This window comes from Pelmatolapia mariae, linkage group LG3_W, assembly GCF_036321145.2.
Source record: "Pelmatolapia mariae isolate MD_Pm_ZW linkage group LG3_W, Pm_UMD_F_2, whole genome shotgun sequence".
NCBI lineage: Eukaryota > Metazoa > Chordata > Actinopteri > Cichliformes > Cichlidae > Pelmatolapia > Pelmatolapia mariae.
In genome coordinates, this window is record NC_086229.1 from 54446661 (window position 1) to 54469664 (window position 23004).

Genomic DNA, 23004 nt, shown 5'->3' on the forward strand with positions numbered 1-23004 from the left:
AAAGCCTCAAACGACTGTTGTTCTGATTTGATGCTATGAAAAGAATACTGAAATAAATTTTAATGTGCCAAATAATCACATGTAAAATGCTAAAAGCACATCAACAACAACTGTTAATATGTTCACACATTAGATGGACTGTACTGTTGATTCAGTCTGTCAGCAATAATATACCATGAAGTCTTTTTGTACTGTGGAACTGCTGCGTAAACACAGTGCCTGCTTTGATCTTTCATTGTACTCGTAACAACAGGAAACCAGATGGACCACCTGGTGCGTGGACAGTTGGTGAAATTTAATCTGAGTTCATTCAGATAAAACTGGTTCTTTGGAGCCTCCTGTTTGCAGTATAGTAGCTGAGTTTCCTTTAAATCAGCTGAATGTTCTTCTGGAAAATGTTTAAATTAGTGCTGTCAGCGTTCATCACGTTCATCGCGTTAATACGACGTTAACGGCATATCCACATTAACATGGCCAACCCGATTAAATTTTTAAACACGCTCAACCCATCTGGAGCGCAGAATTGACAAACTTTGGAAAAAACTGCTAAAAATGCGCTGATAGAGACATTAAAGGGATTTTCATTCTGCGCTCCAGATGGTTTAGTTGTTTATTGCGTTTGTCGTGATGACGGCGTCAACGCATCTAAGCCGCATTAAAGGTGCTAACGCTGAGTAACCCCTTATACAGGTCGATCTGCGTTAACTCATCATGGGTTTGCCACGTTAACGCGGGTATGCCGTTAATGTCGTATTAACGAGATTAACACTGACAGCACTAGTTTAAATCTCTAAATTGTTTAAGCAGCTGTCAAATTAGTCACATAATTCTTACATGATATTCTTAATACAAGCTGGGGTATAAGTAAGGTGGAATTAAGCAGTGATTTATTATTTGATATAGAAACAATGTCTTCACTAAACCTCTCGCCCTCTACTTCACGTGTAAATAGATACCTTCTCTTTAGAGCTCATGTTGTTAGGCTGCCCATTTACTGCATCTACATATGACAGAACAAGTCAACACCATAACACATGTCTAATGCAAAAGTTCATACATGCACACAGTGACAGCTGTTCTCTCTGGCACATTGATAACATAGAAATGAGAGAAAATCACCAATGGATTCAATGGACATGACATCTGCATTTGTTCTCCCTGACCGAGAAACAAAAGTGATTCTCCAAGTAAATTATTGAAAATGCGGGGCCAACAGCCCCCTGTTGCACCATAGAGGTACCGTAGGTTTGATAGCTGATTGTTAGTACTGGACAGCAAACAAGAGAGGTGAAGAAGAGAGTGGACGTAGAGTGGAGTGGGTAGAGACAAGTTTTAGGGACGATTTGCGACAGAATGACAGCAGCAAGAGAGAAAGAAGTTTTACAAGATCATATGGAGAGCTGTTATCATTCATGGTGTGGAGCCAGTTGCCAAAACTTTATTGCGAGTAAGCAGGACAGAGAAAATTTGAAATTAGTACATCAGAGACAAAGTTAGAGATACAAGGTGTTTGGACTTGTGCAGAGAAGGGATGGTGGACATACTGGATAAAGGATGTTGAAGATGGAGCTGCAAAACAGGAGGACAAGAAGAAAACCTCATAGAAGATTCACGGTGTAGTGAAGGAGTGAAGGATGCTGAGACAGGATGAGATGGAGTGAGACGATCTGCTGTAGCAAGAAACAAGATGAAAAGAGAAGTGGGACAGAGTGTCATCATGGCTGTTAGTGGAAGTGATACAAAGGAATAAATAAAAAAAAGGAGGAAATAGTTCAACTTCAGCTTTTGTTATGATCAAAGATGCTCAGTTTTTAAACTGGGCCACTGTGGTCTTACGTTTGGAAATATCTGACCTAAATGTATGCTGGACTTGTTTCTCTAACATGATCACATGATCACACATCTAACCAGCATAAAAACTGCTACAGCAGTTAAACTGCGACTACTCAGAAACTTAGACTTTCTGGCACAGAACAAAGAAACATTTTCTTCTTCACATAAATCACAATGAGCATGAAAAAGAAAGAAATATAAGAAACCTTCAAAAAAGCAGCTTGATTCCTTCACTTTCGTGTGGAATTACAGACCAGGGGAAATTTAGTCTTGAAAGCATGTGTGATTCATATGTCTGGCTGTGATTATGTCTCCAGCTCACAAAGCCTTTAATGGTAAAATGAGCTGAATTGCTGAATAGATAAGAGGCACAGCTGCAACCCAAACAGAAAGGCCTCCTAAGGCCTCCACCACACAGCCATAGGGAATGGGTGGAGACTGCCTGGAAACCACTGGTCTATATGGAAAAGTGAACATTCCCAGAGTAGTTAGGCATGGTTGATGGAGTCTGCTTGCTGTTTGTAGGTGAAATTAGCTGTAAAGTTGATTCCACACTGTACGCCTGCTTTGTGATTGATTTGGAAATCCTCACCTTCGAAATAAAAGTCTCACATTGTAAAAATGTGTTGATATAACTTTTGCTTCAATAAGGAGAGATCATTAAAAGTAATTAAACATAATGAAAGACGACTGGACTCGAGCAATGATGTCGGTATTGAGTCTTACAGAGTGGGAAAGTGGGAATGATGGAAAGAATATACTAACAGAGAAACGCCTGGGGAAGCAGACCAATGACATGATCTCCTTCTAATCTTCCGTACTGAACACATGCATAAACGTTATTTAGGAGGTGAATCCTTTTCAAGTTTCATTAAAAAAACAAATCAGCATCTTCCATACAAAATCCAGCAACCATAGCATCTGCTAGCTACTTTAACAATTGCAGGGAGGCTTTTAGTGCAGACCAGTTTCACGGAGTGATATCCAGCAATCGGATGTAATGGATAATACGAGTAATGACTCATGACTAACCAGCACAAAATCTGGAAATACTCGGATATTTGCCCTTCCTGGCAGAACAAAAACAAAACACCATTAAAATGGTGACATGCCATTAGTGAGATAAAATTATTGGCACGGCTTTTAGCTTTACTGGCAGCAATGTTTTGAGGATAAATTCACTGGAAGAGAAGAGCGGAAAACACAAACATTTGTCTGCTTATTTCTCAGCACAAATGCTCTGAAGAATAACATCCCATTCCTTCTTATGTTTCTGATTGGATATGATGGACAAAAGCAGTGTTTGTTATTTTCATTCTAATGTGGACTATCAGTGGCCGTCCATCTGTGCCAATAGATCGCACCTTTGTGCTCATGAACCATTCAAAATGTGTGTGCACCATGTTACAAAGTCAGCAGCACACTAACGTTAGGCTAGGTTAGAGTGCAGCTGGGTTTTTCATAAGCTCTGCTTTTCACAGATCACACAGTTATTCTTGGCTCATGAACCATAGATCACAAAGGATCACATGCTCCATCACCTTCTGATGGGGAGACAATGGATGGAAAAGTAACATCAGAGATTTTGGGAAAACTCTCATTCATTCATCATTCAGGCGACCCAACCACCACCAGCAGCAGATTCAGCAAGACTCAACAAGCCTAAGAATCTTTGCACAGAAGCAACTCAGCCATAGTGATGAGTGAAAGCTGTGTTTTATGTGGTTGACAAATGTGCTGAATGTGTGTGTGAATGAGGCTTGTAGTAGACGGTCTTTTGAGGGCTCAATTAGGTACAAACACAGAGAAGATTCATGGATGTAGTGGAGGACATATAGATGGTTGGTGTGACAGAGGAGGATGCTAAGGCCCTGGTGAGATTACTAATCTTACTTTGTATTGGTTTGCTAGGAAGTCAGCTGTTAAACAGACGATTATTCATATCTCTGTGCCAAATTTAAACATCCTCTGTCTGTGATTCATTGTTTTTCCCCTTGGTTAAAAAAGGCTGCAGATTCCAAGACGTATTCTTCTGCACATTTTTTTACCATATAAAGTAATTCAATGGGCCTTTTGGTAGGCCAGCTCTGGGCTCTGGGCCTCATCACCCCCTGTCACTGAATTATTGTTTAAACACAAAAAGCACACATTAAATCTGAAATGGACTTTCACTCTCAGATATTCTGTGAGAGTAGAGGAGACACCAGATCCAGAGCTAGCTTGATCCATGCAGGACCTTTGCATTAACAAGCACCAACAAGCTGCGGAGACACACAGCTGGCTAATAAAACTGCAAAGAGCCTGAGATCATTCTATTTTACAGGAGTATCAAACATCAGACATCTCTATGAAGGTGAGCTGCCAGGTGAAGTGAGCTGTTCTACTGTAAGTGCTTTCAGTAGAACACCAGCACCTTTGGTAAACTGCAGCCATGCTGGCAACTGTGGCATCCTGATAGTTTTGATGTGCAAGCAGCTCTGAAGCAGTGCTGAGTTAGCAAATAATGGCACAGCTCCTGTGATGAAGTGATAAAAAGGTGCAGCTGCACTCTTGAAAGAGACAACATCAGTCTCAACCTGACACAGTGCATCGATCACTGATTACAGCCCGCAGTCTACGATCAGGAGACAAAGACTCATTTTCACATATTTGCATCGTGGTTTGAGGGGTTTTGTGTTGCATTTGAGTTTCAGGCTTTTCCGTTTCTCTGTCGCAAATTTGTGTAACATTGAACTTTAGTTTCAGGTTTATTATTTTAATTCTTGTTCCTGATTAGTTTTAAATGGAGTTTGGGTGCAGAGGAGTGATAGTGGATAGAGAAGAAAAATAAGAAGAGCCAACATCTTCACTTCCTGAGTCTGAGTCGGCCTCCTTTTAGCCCATCTCCCCAGTTCATGACATAGGCTGTCTTCTCTCCTTGCCCATTGCTGGCATGCCACAACCTCTCCACCATCTTAGCCTGGCCCTGAACGTGTGGAGGCCTGCTGTTCCCGAGCCCATTGGGGCCGACTCAGCATCTGTTGCTGTGCAGCCTTAGCATGAGATGAGCACAGGGCCTGCTCCTCTGCTCCGCCCCGACATCCCGCTGCTCTTTGAAGCATCAGCAGTCAGGGCCTCTGAACTTTTACATGTTTAAACTTTTGAATTCCGGTTTGTTGTTGTTTGTTGCATTCACTGTTTCTTCTAGTGTTTTAGTTCCCTCTGTGACTAAGTACTTTTACCATGAGGTATCATGTCTTCTCCAGTGTTAGATGTTTATTTCCTGTTCCACTTTAGAGGTTAGTCTTCTTTCATGTCTTACGTTAGTTTTTCCTCGTTCCTTATGATCTTCTGCTCCTGATTTAATCTGTGTGTAATTATTCTAACTTGTGTCTCATTCACCTCCAGTCATTCCCTAATTAGTCCTTGGTGTTTATATATATGTCCCACTGTTCACTTTCTATGATCTGTTGCTGTGTATGTTTAATCCTTGCACATCTTTGTGGGTTTCCATCTGAAATGGCTCTTGACACTAAATTGAATCAAAAATGAACAATTATCCAACAAAAAACAAACAAAAGTAAAATAAATTTATGGTCCAGTAACATAACATCACATAATCAATAATAACCAAGTGAGAAAATTTCAAAAATCACTTCCCTTCAGTTTTCTTTACAAATCACATTTGGATGAGCTCTTGGTTATCACGTGACCAGATGCGTTTGGCACATATTTATTCAAACCACGTTCAAAGAGCAAAGGCAGGACAGAACAAACACACAACAAAGCAAAACAGGACCGCGTTCACATATTTACACACACTTTGACATTTGAGGTGTCAGAAAAAGACACATCCTGCACAAACAAGTTTTTAACACATTTAGAACAGGAGATGATTACGGCAGGAAGCTGTGGTCACTGTGACGTTAACAAAAAGTAGAAAGCATGCGGCACCCCCCAGGGTTATCAGCCTGCCTGTCAGTGCACCAGCAGCATGGAGATAGCAACACTGTGTGCTGTTATTGGTGAGTAAAAGTGTGTTGGAGCGCTCTCATTTAGTGCAAAAGCACTAGCTGTCTTCTTGTTTATGAGCATAATCTATATGTATGTGTTATATATGTTTTATGTTTTATGTTATGTATATTACACGTTATATTATACATTATATTTTCAATGGCTCATAAATGTTACTCTGCAGATCATAAATTTTCAGTTATCTTGTTGTTATGACCAGAATTTTTCAATAAAAGATGCACTCATGGCAGCTTCAATGCATGCCTTGAAGCTGCCATGTAATTACAAGGTTGCCATAAGTAACAGCAAATGATTGTTGTATTGTATAGTAACGGCTCAGTAACTTACTGCATGTAACTACTAAGTAATTGCCAGAATTACAAAGTGTATTTTAATTTGTGCGTTTAGGTTTTTCTTGACCGTTCACTTTAGTTTCAGAGCTGATTGCTTGTCTCAGTTTAGATTTGATCACATTAAGTATTATTATTTCAAAAGTTGTGTGGGTAAGAATTTGTCAGGGTCAAAAATTTTAAAGTTCAGAAAAACAACACAAAATACAAAACTGTGATTTTTGAATGCAGGTGAGTCACAGTCATGCACACGCAATGCACGGGAGTAATCTCAGTAAACCTGCACGTCAAAGCCTATTTAGGCTGGTTGCCATGGCAAATTTGTCCAAAAAAGCTTAAGTTTAAAAACATTTCATGTGTATTTTTCTATATTTTAATGTTTTCTTTAAGCACACAATATCATTCTGTTGGTTTCTTTGTTTTGGTAAAGTTTAACTTCATTTTCTTTTTTAAAATTTTCGTTACCTATGTTTTTTCCACATTTAATTTCATTTGTTGTTGTTGTTTCTTTTGGGACAAAATGTAAAAAAAAAACACCTCATAACTAATAAAAATCAAAAGTCAGAATTTTATTGTTAAAGGTCAAGGGCAGTCTGTCTTTGCTATTGTGTGTTCCCACTAACGGCATTTAGTTTGATGTGTTGCTTGTCTATATGAGATCGTGGGTGGCACATTAAGCTTCGATTGCATCCAGTCTACATTTGCTACTGTAGCTCGCTGCAGCCGCTAACCGCATCGCATTGTAAACAGGTAGCCATTCTGCGTTAGGCCGGGGTTTCATTACAGCCACATGCTAAACAGACACATTTTAATCCAAATAACATCCGTAGTGAAACAGCATCTAAAGCAGGCGTCTACGCACAGCGTTTCATGGTTGCTCCTTTCTGCAAGTGCATTAAATATATAATTATGTTTGCCATGATTTCTCTTTTTGTTTTGCAGCTTCACTCAGAGTCGTTCCAAACAGATCCCAGTTCTTCCAGTATGAGTCCGTCTCCATGAGCTGTGGAGAGCAGGAAAATTCTTCTGAGTGGAGAGTTAAGAGGAACACGTCCTTATACATAAACACAACATGTCCCTCATCCTCAAATGGAATAGATGAATCTCACTGCAACATCAGTGACCTTTACCCAACAGACAGTGGAGTTTACTGGTGTGAGTCTGCAGCAGGAGAGTGTTTTGGTGCTGTCACCATCACTGTGGCAGGTGAGCTTTGATCAACAAATCATGAGTTGTAGCCATTAGTGACTCAAAAGCTTCTACAAGTTTACAGATAACATCATCATGAAGAAGCAGCTCTTTTTATGCCAAGTAAGCAGTGTTGGTCTGCCCCAAGTAAACAGGATGTTTTAATTCACCACAAAGCCCACAACATTCACCATCTGAAGTTTGATCATATCACACTGTAATCATACAAATTGTATTTAACTCATGAACTATTCTACACAGGCTTCAACTGACTCCAGTTATTTGTTCCAGTGAAAGTCCTGTTATCTGCCAGCAAGCAGATAACCACTCCAGTCTCAGCTTAAAACAAAGCAAAATTTAAAAACTACAGAAAACAAAAGAAAAGCTTTTAAATAGAATTGCAACAGAAACATAACCTAAACTTGTAAGGGGAGTCTGAACTAAAAGTTTTATCTTTCAGCTGGTTCTGTGATCCTGGAAAGTCCTGCCCATCCTGTGATGGAGGGAGACACTGTAACTCTGCACTGTAGAAACAATACAGACTCATCCTCCAATTTCACTGCTACATTCTATAAAAATGATGATCTCATTGGGAGCAGCTCTACAGGAAACCTGACCATCCACACGGTTTCCAAATCAGATGAAGGACTCTACAGGTGTAACATCTCTGGAGTTGGAGAATCACCAGACAGCCAGCTGGTGATTGTTTCTGCAGGTGAGCAGAAAACATAAAGAGTTATAACATCTTACTGTGAGCACAATGGATTCATACTAGAAGCCAGGTATGGTTGTTTTAGGGTTAGGATGACAAAGTTGTACTTTTGTGCTTCTAATCTTTCTATTCTAATCCATTTTAAAGTGGGAGGGTGTTACCTGGGAGGGATACTATTATGCATTTTTTTTTTGCAACCACCAAAATATATCATTATTTTTCAAATTTTACCCAGTAAGTATTGATCAAATCTGAACATAAATACATCCAGACACCTTGCCCACACAAAATTAGCTTAGCTTGGTTAAAAGTTTAAGTGTAGCACTGTTCCGTCTTCAACTATTCATTCAGTCTCAAAACATGGACAAGTTTTAAAGACCTGAATCCCTCTTTTTATGTTTGTCTTCTAAAATGATGATTTTTTGCAATCTGAGAAACATGCAACACACTGGTACCAAGTTTCTTGAACACTCCCACCTCACCCACCACTTTGTGTGCAGAATATGCAGATTTATTGAAGAAAAAAAAGCTTTAAAAAATTGTTAGTTAGCAATCTTGAAGACTTGTTTAATAATGAGAGGAAAACTGCTGACTGAGTTCAAATGATGGATTTGTATCAACCACCAACCACTTGAATGTTTTTCTAAAGAAAGTGGACTATTACAACATCATAAGAATGTACTTGTTTGATGTCCTACCTGAAGGGTAGATCCTGTGTGCTTTCTGCCCAGCTTAGCACAAAAAACCCTGCTGGACGTTTACACAAAGGCCTGTGGCTCTGCATTTAGGCCAATGTGTGGTATTTTTGTTTTGAAGCAGGGAGTCCTGACTCGCCGCCTGATTCTCCCCCCCGAGTGATTCTTCCTGTGGTGGGTGTCTGCCTCATGCTGATTTTGCTGATGCTGCTCTGCCTCTGGAGGAGCCACAAAGGTCAGCATGTTTTGATGTAAATAAAAAAAAGAAATGACATTTTACATCCTGTTGCTACAATGTCACTTTCACTGTGTGTAGAATTCCTTTCTCTTGGTCGCGGTTAAAAAAAAAACATCGCCCAAGAAGAAAACTAAAATCTGCTGCACTCACATGAGAGTCCGGTCCTACCTCCTCCTACACTGTTCATTTCATAAAGGCAATACTACAGATACATCCAGGTCATTTCAATCAAACCTTCTTAATCCTGTAACCCTGATACTTTTAGAGCAGTCAACCTTTGATTTCTCCAAGCATTCCTGTGACTGTTTGGATTGTTTGACAGTAGAGAGACATTTAATGATTCGTCATCTGCACTTTAGTTCTGTGGTGGCTAATACTATGAATACATGAACAATCTGTACGAGATAGCATTTCTGTAGAAAACAGTGGGACAAAGATAGAGCCATGACAAACACTGTGAACAAAATCTGGAACAGAGGATGCAGGCGTGAGCAATTAATTTTCCAAATGGGCACAAACAAGCTGAACCCAGTTCTGCTCAGTTAATTTATATCTTTATAAACTGGTGCTGGTAAGAGTTGGGATCGCAGCACATGGTCACTCCTCCTTCAGCCTTGTTCTGTTGGCGTTTTCTTCCTGTTGAAAGGGAGTTTTTTTCTTGCCACAGTTGCAAGTCTTTACTGATAGTGGGACTCATTTAACTGTTGAATAGTGTAGACTTGTCTTTACCTTAAGGCATAAAGTGCCTCTATGTGCCTGTTGTTGGTTTTTGATGCTATAAAAATAAACCTTAATTTAACTGAAAATGAATCAATGCTGGCATAGTGATTTGCACTGTTGCCTCACAGCAAGAAGGTCCTGAGTTCGAGTCCACCAGCTGGCCAGGGCCTTTCTGTGTGGGTTCTATCTGGGTACGTCAGCTTCCTCACGCAGTCCAAAGACATGCAGTTAGGTTAACTGGCAATTCTCAATTGCCAGTTATTTGTGAACTGCCAATGTAAATACCAATCTGGTTGTCTATGTGTTAGCTCTGTCCAGGGCGTACTCTGCCCCGCAACCCTAACAGGGATAAGTGGAAGGAAATGGACAGATTGTGGCCACCTTTCTCTAGATGAACTACTGTGACAGATCGTCTAATCTCAGCCCTGATTTCCCGATTGTGCAGGAGATCAGAATAATCAAATGTCTCAAAAGTAGCTTTCAAATCTAGAGGCACTGAAACTGAGCGGTCACCTTTGTCACCTGATAAAAAGCAGTTAATGAGAAACCACTAATGCTGTGCAACACATGAAATCAATAAGATATCCATCAGGAAGTCAAGGCTGGCCAGGTTCTCTGTGGCACACATATCTACTGTTTATATCAGTGTGGACACATAGCTTCTTTAATGAATTTGGTGATGTTACATTGAGTGACTTGTTAATAGTGAGTTTCTCTGCATTATGCATTTGTGGTTGAAGTGATGATGCATTCACTATTCACTTCTCTATTCATTCTAACTCTTAAAGCTTTGTTTCTTTCATCAACAATGAGCTGACTGATGCTTGACTGCATATGTGTGCCTGAAATACTGGACTGTTGAAAAGGTTAACTCATGCATCATAAAACTGCATTTTAAGCATAATTATAGCCTTTACAAGGAAGCAGAAACAAAAGTCTGTCTCTAGCTATGCATTGGTGACCTACAGGCACGTCAAAGCTACTATTATTGTGGTTGTTCATCATTGTGGTATTGTGTGCAAGAATTCTAAAATGAACGTAGCCACACAATATTTACACTGCCACTTAATTTTAACCAGTTAATACAAAACCAACACTAATAAAGTAGACTGCACAAAAAGTGGAATAAACCTACAGAAATATAGAATACTAATAAAAAATATCTAAATGATGTCAGGTGATATCTGTAAATAATACTTGTATCTCTTAAATGGTGTAAGTGAAAAGGTTTACATGAAAAAAGAAGAAATTATGTTTGGAAAAACCAAAAACAGATCTATAAATAAAGTTACTGTTGTAGGCCAAACACTGTCATTAGTTTCATGTTGTTCTCTGTACAGTTGTAAATCACCTGAATGGTTTCAGAGGTGGAACATTTACTCTCTGCAGATTATTTTATCTTGAAATTAATTGATTCTCTGTGCTTTTCCTGTGGCTTACTCATCTGCTCTGTGCTGCTTGATCCTGCAAAGTCTGTTTCAGAGCCGGGCAGAGAATATTCAGAATCACACTTTGGCACATTAAATGTTATCTGAGCCTAAATATAACACAGCAGGTTTATTGCTTGAGAGTAGTTCAAAAGTTATGAACAAACGGTGTCACGCAATAACTATTTGCATTCTTCACTGGGAGACACTATTGTGACGTTCGTTATGACACTAGTTAGGAGTTCGTTATGACACTAGTTCATTCCTTTTCATGAGCAATCAGAGGGAACTCCTTTCTTGTTCACCAAACAAAGTAAACACTGAACAAACAGCGACAGAGCTTGTTCCTCTGGTCTTAGTAGATCTGTGCTCTCTTCCAGTCTAATCTTTCCCTGCTACAGGGATTGTTTTTAACCTTAAGTGTCAAAAGAATCCTGTTCACTTATTTTCAGTAGCAGTTCTGTGTATTTACCTTATTACTAGTTCAGTTTTCTGGATTTACATGTTTGAATCCAGCTGTCGTGTGAACACATGAACTGTTTGCAGATAAAGTGAACACAGCTGGAAACTGTGAGGAAACAGAACACAAGTAACACAAGTAACTGTAACACATATTTTAATCATGAATGGCTCCTAAACTTGTTATCAATGAATAACTTGATAATAAAATCATTTAGGTCAGGTGATAACTGTGGGTTTGTCACTGGGAGTGGGACTAATACAGTCTCAGTGTGTTAATGATAAAGGTGAGAGGTCATCCCTTCTTGTTTGTCGTCTTTAACTTACAATATAAAGCACCTTGAGATATAGATCTTTCTATCCATCTATATCAAGGTGCTTTATGTTGTAAGGCAAAGCCCATGCAAAACAGTTCTGTGTAAACTGGTCATAAACTCACTGAGGTAAGGTGATTGCTCCCAGTGGATCTGTCACTGGGAATGTTAGTCATCCCATGTGACACAGTTTCATAATCATGGTTTATGTAACATGTTTGATGTCAGCAGAGGGATTCCCTCTTGCTTCACTATGCAGGGTAAACCCAACAAACAAAACACAGGTAACACTTTAATGATGGGTGTTGGTTGGTAGTGACGGAGATCTGTTACTGTTCTCACGTCACTGCATTGTTTTCTTGGCACATTCATTTTCCGAAAATGTGACTCAGATTCTCAAATTCATTGTTTGCTTTGTTTCCAGCAGCAGTTTAATGTTTCCTTCTGTCTTACTACTGAAAGACACTTATGTGGATTAGAGTCCAGCTGTTGTGTAACACAGGAACTGTTCTGTTCTGCAGATAAAGTGAACCCTGCTGTCTCGTACTCTGACATTACCATCACACAGGAAGTGAAACCTCGTACTTTTAGAGGTAAGAACATAAAAACTCACTCACATATTCACAGTTGTCTCTTTTATCGCAGTCTTCTGTGTCTGACTGAATTTAAAGGCCTCTGTGATATAAAACTGTAAATAATGAGGATAAAAACAACCAGAGTTCATATGAGATTTTAAACTAAAGGACAAGCTGCACTAAACTTTAGTTCTCACAGCATAACCACTGTAAACTCACTCTGTCATTTCCTCCACTATGTACTGAAGACTGTGTGAAGTCATGTGCATGTTGTTGTTATCTGCCTAGAAACAGAAGACCTCTGCACTGTTACTGGTTAACTATCACCATAGTTACAAGCATAATGTTTTAGCACGTGCTCCAGACTCCGCCCTCTAGTTTTACTGTTAGTCAGCTCCTGCTGTTTCACTCAGAGACGTCCAATTATATTTGTTGTAATAAAACTGACATGCTCAGAGTTTCTGCACAGAGCTTCTGTGTTTACTCTGATGTAAACACAGACTGCAGAGGTGCTGTTTTATAGGCAGCTACAAATGTTATGTAACTCTTGAGGCTTTTGTTTATGCTGTTGAAGAACTAACATCCTGTGGGTTAAAAAAAAAAGCATGCAGACTGAGCGTGGGAACCAAAAAACACAACAATTACATAATATATCGAAAGTATATTTATAAACAAACAAGCAAACAAAGAAACAAACAAACATGGTGTTTCTCTTATTGTTCACAATCTTGTAAAAAGAAAACAAATGGCCCAGAATCCATCATATCCAAAGCCTGATGCTGTGTGGTGTGTCTCTCTTCTGTTATTGTCATAAAAGGACACATTTCATAAAAATAGTTACCGTCAGCAATTCTTAGAGACACTCTGCTGCTGCCACCAAAGGCTTGCATGAATAAAAAATGTAATTAACAGTCTTTAGTAAAATATTTTGCCTGTCCTGTTTTATTGCAGGTCAGATATCAAGTTTAATGTGACATTTTCAGGGATTTTCACTTTGTGTCTGAACAGAATAAAATAGCTGCATCTTTACACATTGAATCCTAATGTTACTGATCATTGGGCAGTGTGATGCTGCATTACTTGAAATGTATAAAACAATGAGAACACATACTGTCCACGCTCAGTTAACATGTGACAACTTAAAAATATATTATTTTCTCCTGTCTGTGCTACCATGGTGACCAGAACAAACCCAGTAACCAACTTAAACCACTGACATGGTTTTGTCATCACACATGAAGTAAAAAAAAAAAAAAAAAAACACTCAAATGAGCCCAGCGACTGCTCTGAAATACAAGAGAGGGACAATGCTGCATGGCAGGCCCTGCAAAACATACATCAGGCATTTACAGCTCCACATTACCTAACCAGAAACGCCCACTGCAGACAAATGCAACTAAGCTCTCTAAGGCAAGTGTCAGATTTATTAATAGAAAATAATGCAGAGCCTAACATAACATCCTCCTCCCCTTTCTCGAGCCATAAACTTTGTTTAAACATTTTATTTCAGTAGCACAAGAATTGTTGCTTCGGTGATCAGATGTGTTTGAGCAATAAAAAATAAAACTGTTGATGATTAAGTTCAAAACATGTGAAACAAGATTTCTGGATCATTTTCTACAGGTTCACAGCACCAACGGTTACAGGCAAATCCTATTCTTACGTTCAATACAAAAATCTAAACACCATATTTTGACTTTAAATTGTTATCAGTGGTAAATTGTACCTTTAGAAAAATCTTTAGCTGCTGAAACAGATAACATCCTGATATTAATGAGAAAAACCTGAGCCCTGGATTTTAATACACATCTGGTCTTTGAGAGCAGTGGTTGAGATGTGTAAATGTCACGTAGTTGGAAGCCACATGTAGCCCTTTTCCTACTCGACTGGACGGGGCTCGAATCTACTCAGTTTCAGTGGTTTTCCATTACAACTAAGTAGCACCTAATCCACAACGGGTCTTTATAGCTGAAAATCCAGTGATGTCATTGTGACACAAACAACACGACAATCGAGGATGTTGTTCTTTTTTTTTCATGAGAGAAAATTAATTTGCTCCAAGTATAAGTTTTTACAGTTTCTTATCAAATGGTAAGAATTTAAAATTAGTTTTACATGGTGCCATAGACCTCGGTCTCTCTGGCTCAGAGACAAAGGCTGCCACAGCCCGGCAGTAAACCCTTTTTATTGTGGGTCACAGAAACTGAATATTAACAACATCTGATGCCTGATATCAGCTCATGTTTCTTCTTCTGCACCTCTCTGGACATCAGCCTTACATGGTATACTTTCTGCTCCATCTGTGGCTTTTTGTCAGACACGAGGACTACTGTGTTGTCTAAAATGTCTATGCTAATTGGTGGCATGCAGTCTGTTGACTTTGACGGTTTCAGATCAACTCAGATCACTTAGAACCCAGACAAGTAGAGCCCAACAAGCTCAGCATTTTCATTGTAAATATTCACATTACTGGGAAACTGCCTTTATCCAGCTGCCGGTAAAAGTTATTGGTACTGGCTGTTACACTCATTGTCACACTGCAATTCAATGAGCTCCAGCTGTAGTTGATACGGAGCATTATCAGGGTCGATGGAGTAGGGGGAAGACGAAAAAATCAAAACGTGTCTTTTTCAATAGATGTAATATCCTGAAACTGTTCAATAAACAGTTCAACAGTTCAATAAAATACACAGTCCTATAGCTGTCACATGCCACGTCACTTGTGCAATAATAATGTCCTGTGGAAAACTTTCTAGCACCTCATGCAGTGCTGGAAAAGCTGCAGCTTAGTTTCGAAGGTTTTGATGTGCACATAGAGCTGGTTCACCACCACATCCTTCCTTTTGTGCAATGGTTGTCCCATTTCAGCCACAAACTGCCCAATTTTTTTCCTCAGAGGACAAAACCCCCCAAATCCCTGTAGTGCAGGTCTCCCACTGATCACTCTTCTGACATATTACATCTCCATACTCAGCTTGATGGTCGAGCAGGGACTGCTGAAACTGGCGGTGGTACAGGACTTTGAAACAAATTGACTGAATGGTCTGAACAGAGAACAGAACTTGCCGGTGAATCATAAAGTGAAGTTTAATAATGTTGCCTCCTTCTTCCTTTTGGTCCATATTGAGATGAAAGCATCACACAGGTGCTGCAGACACAAACAAACACTGCATTGTTGTCTAGAAGCAGAGATCATTGACACCTCCATTTAAAAGACTTCACACAGAGAAGCAGAAATCCCCCACCACATCCGTGTCATCACTTTTAACACCTTTGAAAGATGAGACTGACGCCAACCTTTCAGTATTAAATTAATTAAAAGGGGAAAAATGCTTTCACAGCTTTCATTCAGTTTGAACATTTTCTGAACCTGTCCTCTCTCCACAGATCTGGACTCTGAGGCGTCCTTCTACTCAACACTCAGTCTGGCAAACATGTGCCAGGAAGCACCTAAAAACTCCAGATTAAGTGTTTAAGCTTCTTATTTATTTATTCTTTGTACTAACGTGAAAAAATGTTTGTGGAGATTTCAAAGAATTTTCTTCAGCAGCTAAAATTTCTTGACATTTCTTAACATTTGCACAAATCTGTCATTTTGTCACTTTTGGTCAGTTCATATGTCTTTGCAGTTGGGTTGTATATGAAATAATTGCTGTGAGTCTCTGTTGGAGGTGTGTTTACTTCAGTCATGTTACATTTTCATTTTTTTATTGTTAACAGTTTATCTTTGTAGTGTCTTTGTCTTTCTTCATCATTTTTTCCAGCGACTTTGTAGATATCACTCTTATTTCTTTGTTGTTACTTTGAAGCAACCACAAAGATCTCGAGTAACTTTTAAGTTTTTTTGTAGTCCTAGTTATCATTTAGTTCCACATTGGGTTAGGGTTGGGTTTTTTGGGTTTTTTTTTATACATTCGTGTTTTTTTTTGTTTGGTTGGTTTTGTTTTTGCTTTTTAAATTTTTCTTTCGAACATGTGATGTAATTTAGCAACATTGTACCAACTTTTTTTGATTTAAAGTTTTCTTTTTCTGATTTTTTTTTTTTGTAGTTTGTTTCCCTTTAGAGTAGCTATTCATTGCTTTGCAGCTGTCTTAAGGCATTTGCATCTCTTCATCATCTTTTTTTGTGTTCTTTAATACACCGAACTTCTGGCTCAGAAGTTTTGCTGAAAGCAAACTTTCAGTTACCCAAAGGCAAAAATGTGAATGACTTGATTTGGAAATCAGTGCTTTTAATAAGCCTTGAACTTTCTGTTGTTACATGCAATGATTTTGTCTTGTTATGATAGTAATGTGATCTTAACGAACAATAAAACCACCAAACCCAAGATATAGCGCAAAACCTTTTTGTTGTTTTCACAGAAGGAAGAACAGTCCATATCTTTGTTATCGATATCTCTCTGGGACTCTCCCTATTAGGCCAGAGTCTGGCTGTATCTTGTCTTTGAGTGGCTTTCTCTGTCTTTTTCTCTAAGTAAAAATCTTACTACATAAATAATGGATAATACAGATTACAGCTTGCACTGCAGAGTAATGTATTAAAGCATAAGCAATTTTTTTCTATCAAAGTGCTTTATAATGCTTTATTTATCTGTATTTTCTTATACTGTTTTTGGTGCAGCTCCAGTGTTCTGAAAGGTCATATAACACCAGTAAGGGGGAGACATACATACAGGTGAGACAGTGAGTGAATCGGTGAAACTAAATTTTAGTATCACAACTAAAGGAAGGAAACCCTTAAGTTATTGTTAGAGTTTATGTCATGGTACCTGGGTCTGTGACCCAGGGTTTTGAGTTTTGTGAATGTTCAGGAATCTTCTAGTTTGTTATACTTAGATTTCAGTTCCATATTTTGTATATGTTGTCATTCAGGTTTTTGTTAGTATGCGGTTAAATTTTCCCCGTCCTTTTGAGTCTAGTTTCTTGTGATTTGTGTGTCCCTGTGAAGTTAGTCTTGTCTCATGTTACTTGTCTCCCTCCTCTGCCATGCCTCTGTGTTGTCTGTCATGTCTGTTTATGAATGTCAAGTTCGGCCTCACTCCTGTGTCCATATTTCGCGTGGCCAGAGATAGAGCCTTGAGGAAAACCACAATCAAAATGTGCAACGGAGGAGCATGTAGAGGAACTGCCTATGGACACAGAAGGTTTTTCATTTCAGAAATAAGAATGCAGTTATTATAGAGCAGATCTCTTAATCTCAACACAGGTCTCTACAGGAGATCATAATGATCGACTTAAATGTGACATTCAAATTTGAAAATGCTCAAATAAAAAGGTGATCACAAAGCAAAACACTGCAAACATCTTCAAAATAAATCATATGAACATGTCTCCTTATATCTACAGTAGCACAAACATACTAGATCACACTCATTTCGCATTGCATTTTAGATATTTAATGTTTTTCCTTTCATGATAAAGAAAAAGCTGCTGTGAGTAAGAAAGAAATCTGTCAGTGCGACTCTTTGGACTTGCATTGTAAGAAATAAATGCAGTGATGAAATATTTAGAGTTTCACAATAGAAGAATGCTTTCTTAGATAACATCTAGACAGGTGAGATCTGAAAGGGTTTTTTTTTTTTTTTTCTTAGAGAAGCTGAACCAAATGAATCTTTTCATAATCACTGGGGCATCACAAGGCTTTGTGTGATCAGTCATCTGTACAAGGACTGACCTTTGCCTGCTGTCGTAAATGCTGAACTCCTAACTATTCCGGCATGTTAGAAATGCATTGTTGGTATAATTACAGCCTTTAGAAGAAAACAGACAACAAATAAAGGATTGACTGCAGCTGGATACATATGGGCTCATATTGTGGTTATAAATATTTTGTACTTGCAAATCAGGATTTGTATGTGTAAAAAGAATTTGTGTGTGGACGTAGCCAAAAAATACGTGTGAAACTCTGCACTGAAGTTTTTTGACCCTATTTTTCTTCCTTTCAGCTGATTGGTCAATGTCATGTCAATCACAGATTTAACAATCCAATCAGAGAACAGATGGGTTTGGCTATCGGAGGGGCGCTTTTTTGAACTGCAGGTCCTTGAAGGGTAATACAGTTTGAAGCTGGAGGATCTCTATATAAATATCCGATAGAAGCTAGGTCCCCTAACTTTCAGCAGCTGTTGAAAGGATAAAGTTGTGGTATATCAGTGGTTAGAAATACCATTATTACTTTAGGATTAGTTTAACACAAAGTCAGGACTGTGAGTCACAGTGCGCAGCATAAAGGTACTTTCACATCTTACGCAGCATGTGCCGCTAATGCTAACTGCTAACTAAAAGCAAAGGATCCAGAATTTGTTGCGCTGGCTGCTGGGCTCTGTGGGTTTTTGCAGCAGCTCTACCTGTACTAGATGCACCTGCTCCTTGTCGTTTCTATCTCTGACTTTATGTCCTCTATAAGAGTTTCTGTTTTTTTTTTATCTTCAAATGTTCAATAAAAACATGTATGCTAATTCATAACGAAGAAAGCTTTGTAACTATCCCCACTGGTGAAGACTGTGTCATTTCCACAACACTAGGCGCTACTGTCAAAATGTTGCAGCAGAAATTGAGCCTCATCAGACCAAGCAATATTTTTCTAATCTTCTACTGTCCAGCTTCCATGAGCCTGCTCAGACTGTAGTCTCACTTATCTGTCCTTAGCTGACAGGAGCAGCACCCAGTGCGCCCTTCTGCTGCCGTGGCCTATCTTCTTCAAGGTTTGATGTGTTGAGCATTGAGAGATGCTCCTCTGTGTACCTCAGTTATAACGAGAAGTTATTTGAGTTACCGTTTCCTTAAATTCACTGTAAACCCTAAAGATTTTGGGAAAATCTCAGTAGACCAGCTGATTCTGAAGTACTCAGATCAGCTCTCTGGAACCACCAATCACTCTGCCTTCAAAGTCACTTAAATCCTCTTTCTCCCTCTTTCTAAAGTTCAGTTTGAACTCCAGTAGGTGTTCTTGACTGTACCTATGCCTAAATGCACTGAGGTGCTGCCTGGTGATTGGCTGGTAAGTATTATTGTAGGGCCAATAACTTACAACATAAAACACCTTGAGGTGACCGCTGTTGTGATTTAGCTCCATGTAAATAAAAATGATTTGAATTTGCAATATTGAGCAGCTGTACTGGTGTACCTAATGAAGTGGTTGGTGAATATGTGTAACTGCTGTGATTTACAGTGTGATAAATGTGGATGAATCCACTGCTGAAAACAGTTATATGCATCATCTGGGAGAACTAGTGTTCAGCTGTTTAAAGAAATTAAAAAGCTACACATAGAATTAAAAGACAATTGTATTCATTACACAAACAAATGCTGTTAAAAGATAATTTTAGACAGGGTGGTGGTGATGTGTGCAGAAATCCCCGATTATAGGCGTGAGATCTATTATAACACCTCTGACATAATGAGACTAAAGTGGGTGCATCAACTTGATCTTATCTAAGGGGAAAAAACATTCTTGGTATTTACGCCTACTGGTTATTTATAAAATTATTCTGTATTACTTTCTTGATTTCATTCTGGTTTATTTTCCCTGTTTTTTTCCTGCTTGCCTTGTGTTTCTGTGTCTGGTTCTGTGTTTATTTACCTTTCTGCGTTTGTGTCAAGTTCATATGTCTTAATAAATGTCTCAGTGCCATTTCCTGTTTTATTTTGGTAACCTGTGTCCCGTCTGCATTATGTTCAGTTTGAATTCCCTGGTCTCATTAGCTTGTATTAGTGTCAGCTGTGTGTTCCCACCTGTGGCCTGTATTATCCTCTGTGGGTATATATTGTCTGAGTGTCCCTCTCTCCCTTGTTGCAATAGCTCTCTAGTTGTGTGTCCTGTGGTCCATGTTTCAGAAGCATGGTGGAATAATTCAGTTAGAAATTAGTCAAAATAATTTATGGTTGATTCCATCCTGTCAGGGTGGAATTTTGGGGGAGAACCTATTAGGGTGGAAATTCTAAAGACAGAGCAATAATTATTATTGTTATCATTAATTATTAACAAAGAGAGGGAAGATAGTCAGAACTGAGAGGACCGAACTACCAGAAGGCAGCATTACCAGTGGCTGGACAAAGCTGGACTGAAAGACAGCACAGAGGCTCTAATTATGGCAGCACAGGCACAAGCTCTGAGCACAAGATCCATAGAGGCTGGGGTCTATCACACCAGGCAAGACCCCAGGGCAGGATAGACCATCCGCAGGGTCAAGAGGGGAATTTCTATGTGGTATTATGGAGTGTGTCATAATGTTTATATTCTTATGTACTTTTTAATGAACAAATATATAACGAGCAAGATGAACCGTAGATATTTACTCAGTTCTTAAAATCGGAAACGCTGATTTTCCACCCTGTTATGTTCCGTTCCATCCTGTTTGGAAACATGTTTTTTAAAAATAATTGAACAGAATCATTAAGTCTTGTGAAAATTCTTGTGCCATGTTGAGAAGTCAGGAACATTAAATGCACCAATATGTATACGTTTTAAAACTGCAAGTATTTTCCATGCTGCTGGGGAAAAAATGGGTTAAAAATAAATTGTTTTTGTATAACACAGACCTATAATATTTGTAATTAAATTATCTGTTACAGTTTAAAGAATAAGACATTATATTAACAAAAGGGACATCCTCTGTCTAAGAAAAAGTCACTATTGATCAATATTCATATGTTTAGCTATTTCTGGCCTATTTGTAAACGTCCCTAACAGGGTGAAACACATTCAGATGTGATGTTTAATAAAACTACCTGTAATTACTGTTTTATCGATCCTTGAGCTTGACCATTATGAATTTCATATATTTAGTATTGTCAGTATTGAAACAAATAATAAAAAATATAAAACATAATTCCTTTTTTTTCAAATGTTATGAAGCTGAAATGCTGCAAAAAGAGAATCACCCCATGATAAAGTTTGAAATTTTCATTGTTTACAGGCTGTGATCAGCTGACCTGTTCTGCTTGCGCTGCTGTTTTGATGTTTACTGCTTGTCGATTTAATTCAGTTCACTTTTATTTATTCAATGCCAAATCACAACAGTTGCCTACAGGTGTCAAACTCCAGGCCTCGAGAGCCGGTGTCCTGCAGGTTTGAGATGTGTTCTTGATCCATCACAGCTGATTTAAATGGTTAAATGACCTCCTCAACATGTCTTGAAGTTCTCCAGAAGCCTGATAATGAACTAATCATTTGACTCAGGTGTGTTGACTCAGGGTAAGATCTAAAACCTGCAGGACACCGGCCCTCGAGGCCTGGAGTTCGACACCCCAATGGTTTGCAAACTTTTTTTGCTAGGCCCCGCTTTGTTTCACAAGAAAATCTTTGCGACAACATTTCCAATATTTCTACACACTTAGGGTTTGGTATGTTCTTGACAGCATTTGACTTCGTTTTTTGTGTTTACATGTGGACGGAGATATTTTTTTCGAAACTGCCTGTGTGGACATGATTTTCTTTTTAAAACGAAAATGGAAAATCTCTGTTTTCATAAATACCCGTGTACGTGTGGACGTAGCCTTAAATAACAGGAAAACAAACCATCTTCATGGTGTAATTATTTTATGTTTAGTTGTTTTTTTCCTGTGTGATAATATTCAACATTTGGTTTGGACAGACCAGCGCGTGCTCCCCACGCAGGGGATATTTGGCGATGCTTTATCTTCTGCTTTGCGTTTCTGTGGGAGCCCCGTCACAAACCTGTCCATTATGCTAGCAGTGTCCAAGCATTCTTTGATTTATTATTCATACCACGCACCCCCACTTTGGGAATCCCTGCCTTAATGCATTTTATATTGTAAAATGTGTTACAAGAATACAGAGAAAACACTAACAACAAATAACTCCCTCTGAGAAGCACTCAACAGGGGGAAGGAAATTCTAACAGGAAGAAGCCTCCAACAGAACGAGCTTCAGTGAGGGGTGGCAATCTGCCTTAACCGGTTGGGATGAGAGGATGGATACAGGACAAAGACATGCTGTGGAAATGTGATTCATAATAACGAGAGAGCGGTGTGTAAACACATGGTGTAAAAAGCAGTCTACGCCTACTGCACTATAACTAAGGGAGAATTCAGGGTCACCTGGTCCAGCCCTAACTATATGCTTTAGCAAAAAATAAAATTTTAAGCCTAATCTTAAAAGTAGAGATAGTGTCTGTCTCCTGAATCCAAACTGGAAGCTGGTTCCACAGAAGAGGGGCCTGAAAACTGAAGGCTCTCCCTCCCATTCTACTTTTAAATACTCTAGGAACAACAAGTAGGCCTGCAGAGCGAGAGCGAAGTGCTCTAATAGGGTGATATGGTACTACAAGGTCATTAAGATAAGATGGGGCCTGATTATTTAAGACCTTGTATGTGAGGAGCAGGACTTTGAATTCAATTCTGGATTTAATGAAGGGAAGCCAAAACAGGAGAAATATGCTCTCTCTCTCTAGTCCCTGTCAGGACTCTTGCTGCGGCATTTTGAATTAACTGAAGGCTTTTCAGGGAGTTTTTAGGACATCCTGATAATAATGAATT

The 23004-nt window shown here is 38.9% G+C and overlaps 1 protein-coding gene across 1 annotated transcript; it reads left to right on the plus strand.

Moving 5' to 3' along the window:
* Positions 1-5806: 5806 nt before the first annotated feature.
* On the plus strand, positions 5807-15980 carry LOC134646956 (low affinity immunoglobulin gamma Fc region receptor II-b-like). Its single transcript, XM_063501019.1, has 6 exons — positions 5807-5837; positions 7119-7382; positions 7825-8079; positions 8893-9006; positions 12451-12522; positions 15892-15980. Exons 1-6 carry the CDS (start codon positions 5807-5809, stop codon positions 15978-15980), a joined length of 825 nt encoding a protein of 274 aa, XP_063357089.1.
* The last annotated feature ends 7024 nt before the right edge of the window (positions 15981-23004 follow it).

What these genes read in the sequence shown, in the direction of transcription:
- LOC134646956 (XM_063501019.1), top strand. Translation starts at nt 5,807, where the DNA reads ATGGAGATAGCAACACTGTGTGCTGTTATTG. An exon ending in GCTGGTGATTGTTTCTGCAG is followed by an intron (nt 8,080 to 8,892) that starts GTGAGCAGAAAA and finishes TTTGTTTTGAAG; the next exon opens with CAGGGAGTCCTGACTCGCCG. An exon ending in CCTCTGGAGGAGCCACAAAG is followed by an intron (nt 9,007 to 12,450) that starts GTCAGCATGTTT and finishes TCTGTTCTGCAG; the next exon opens with ATAAAGTGAACCCTGCTGTC.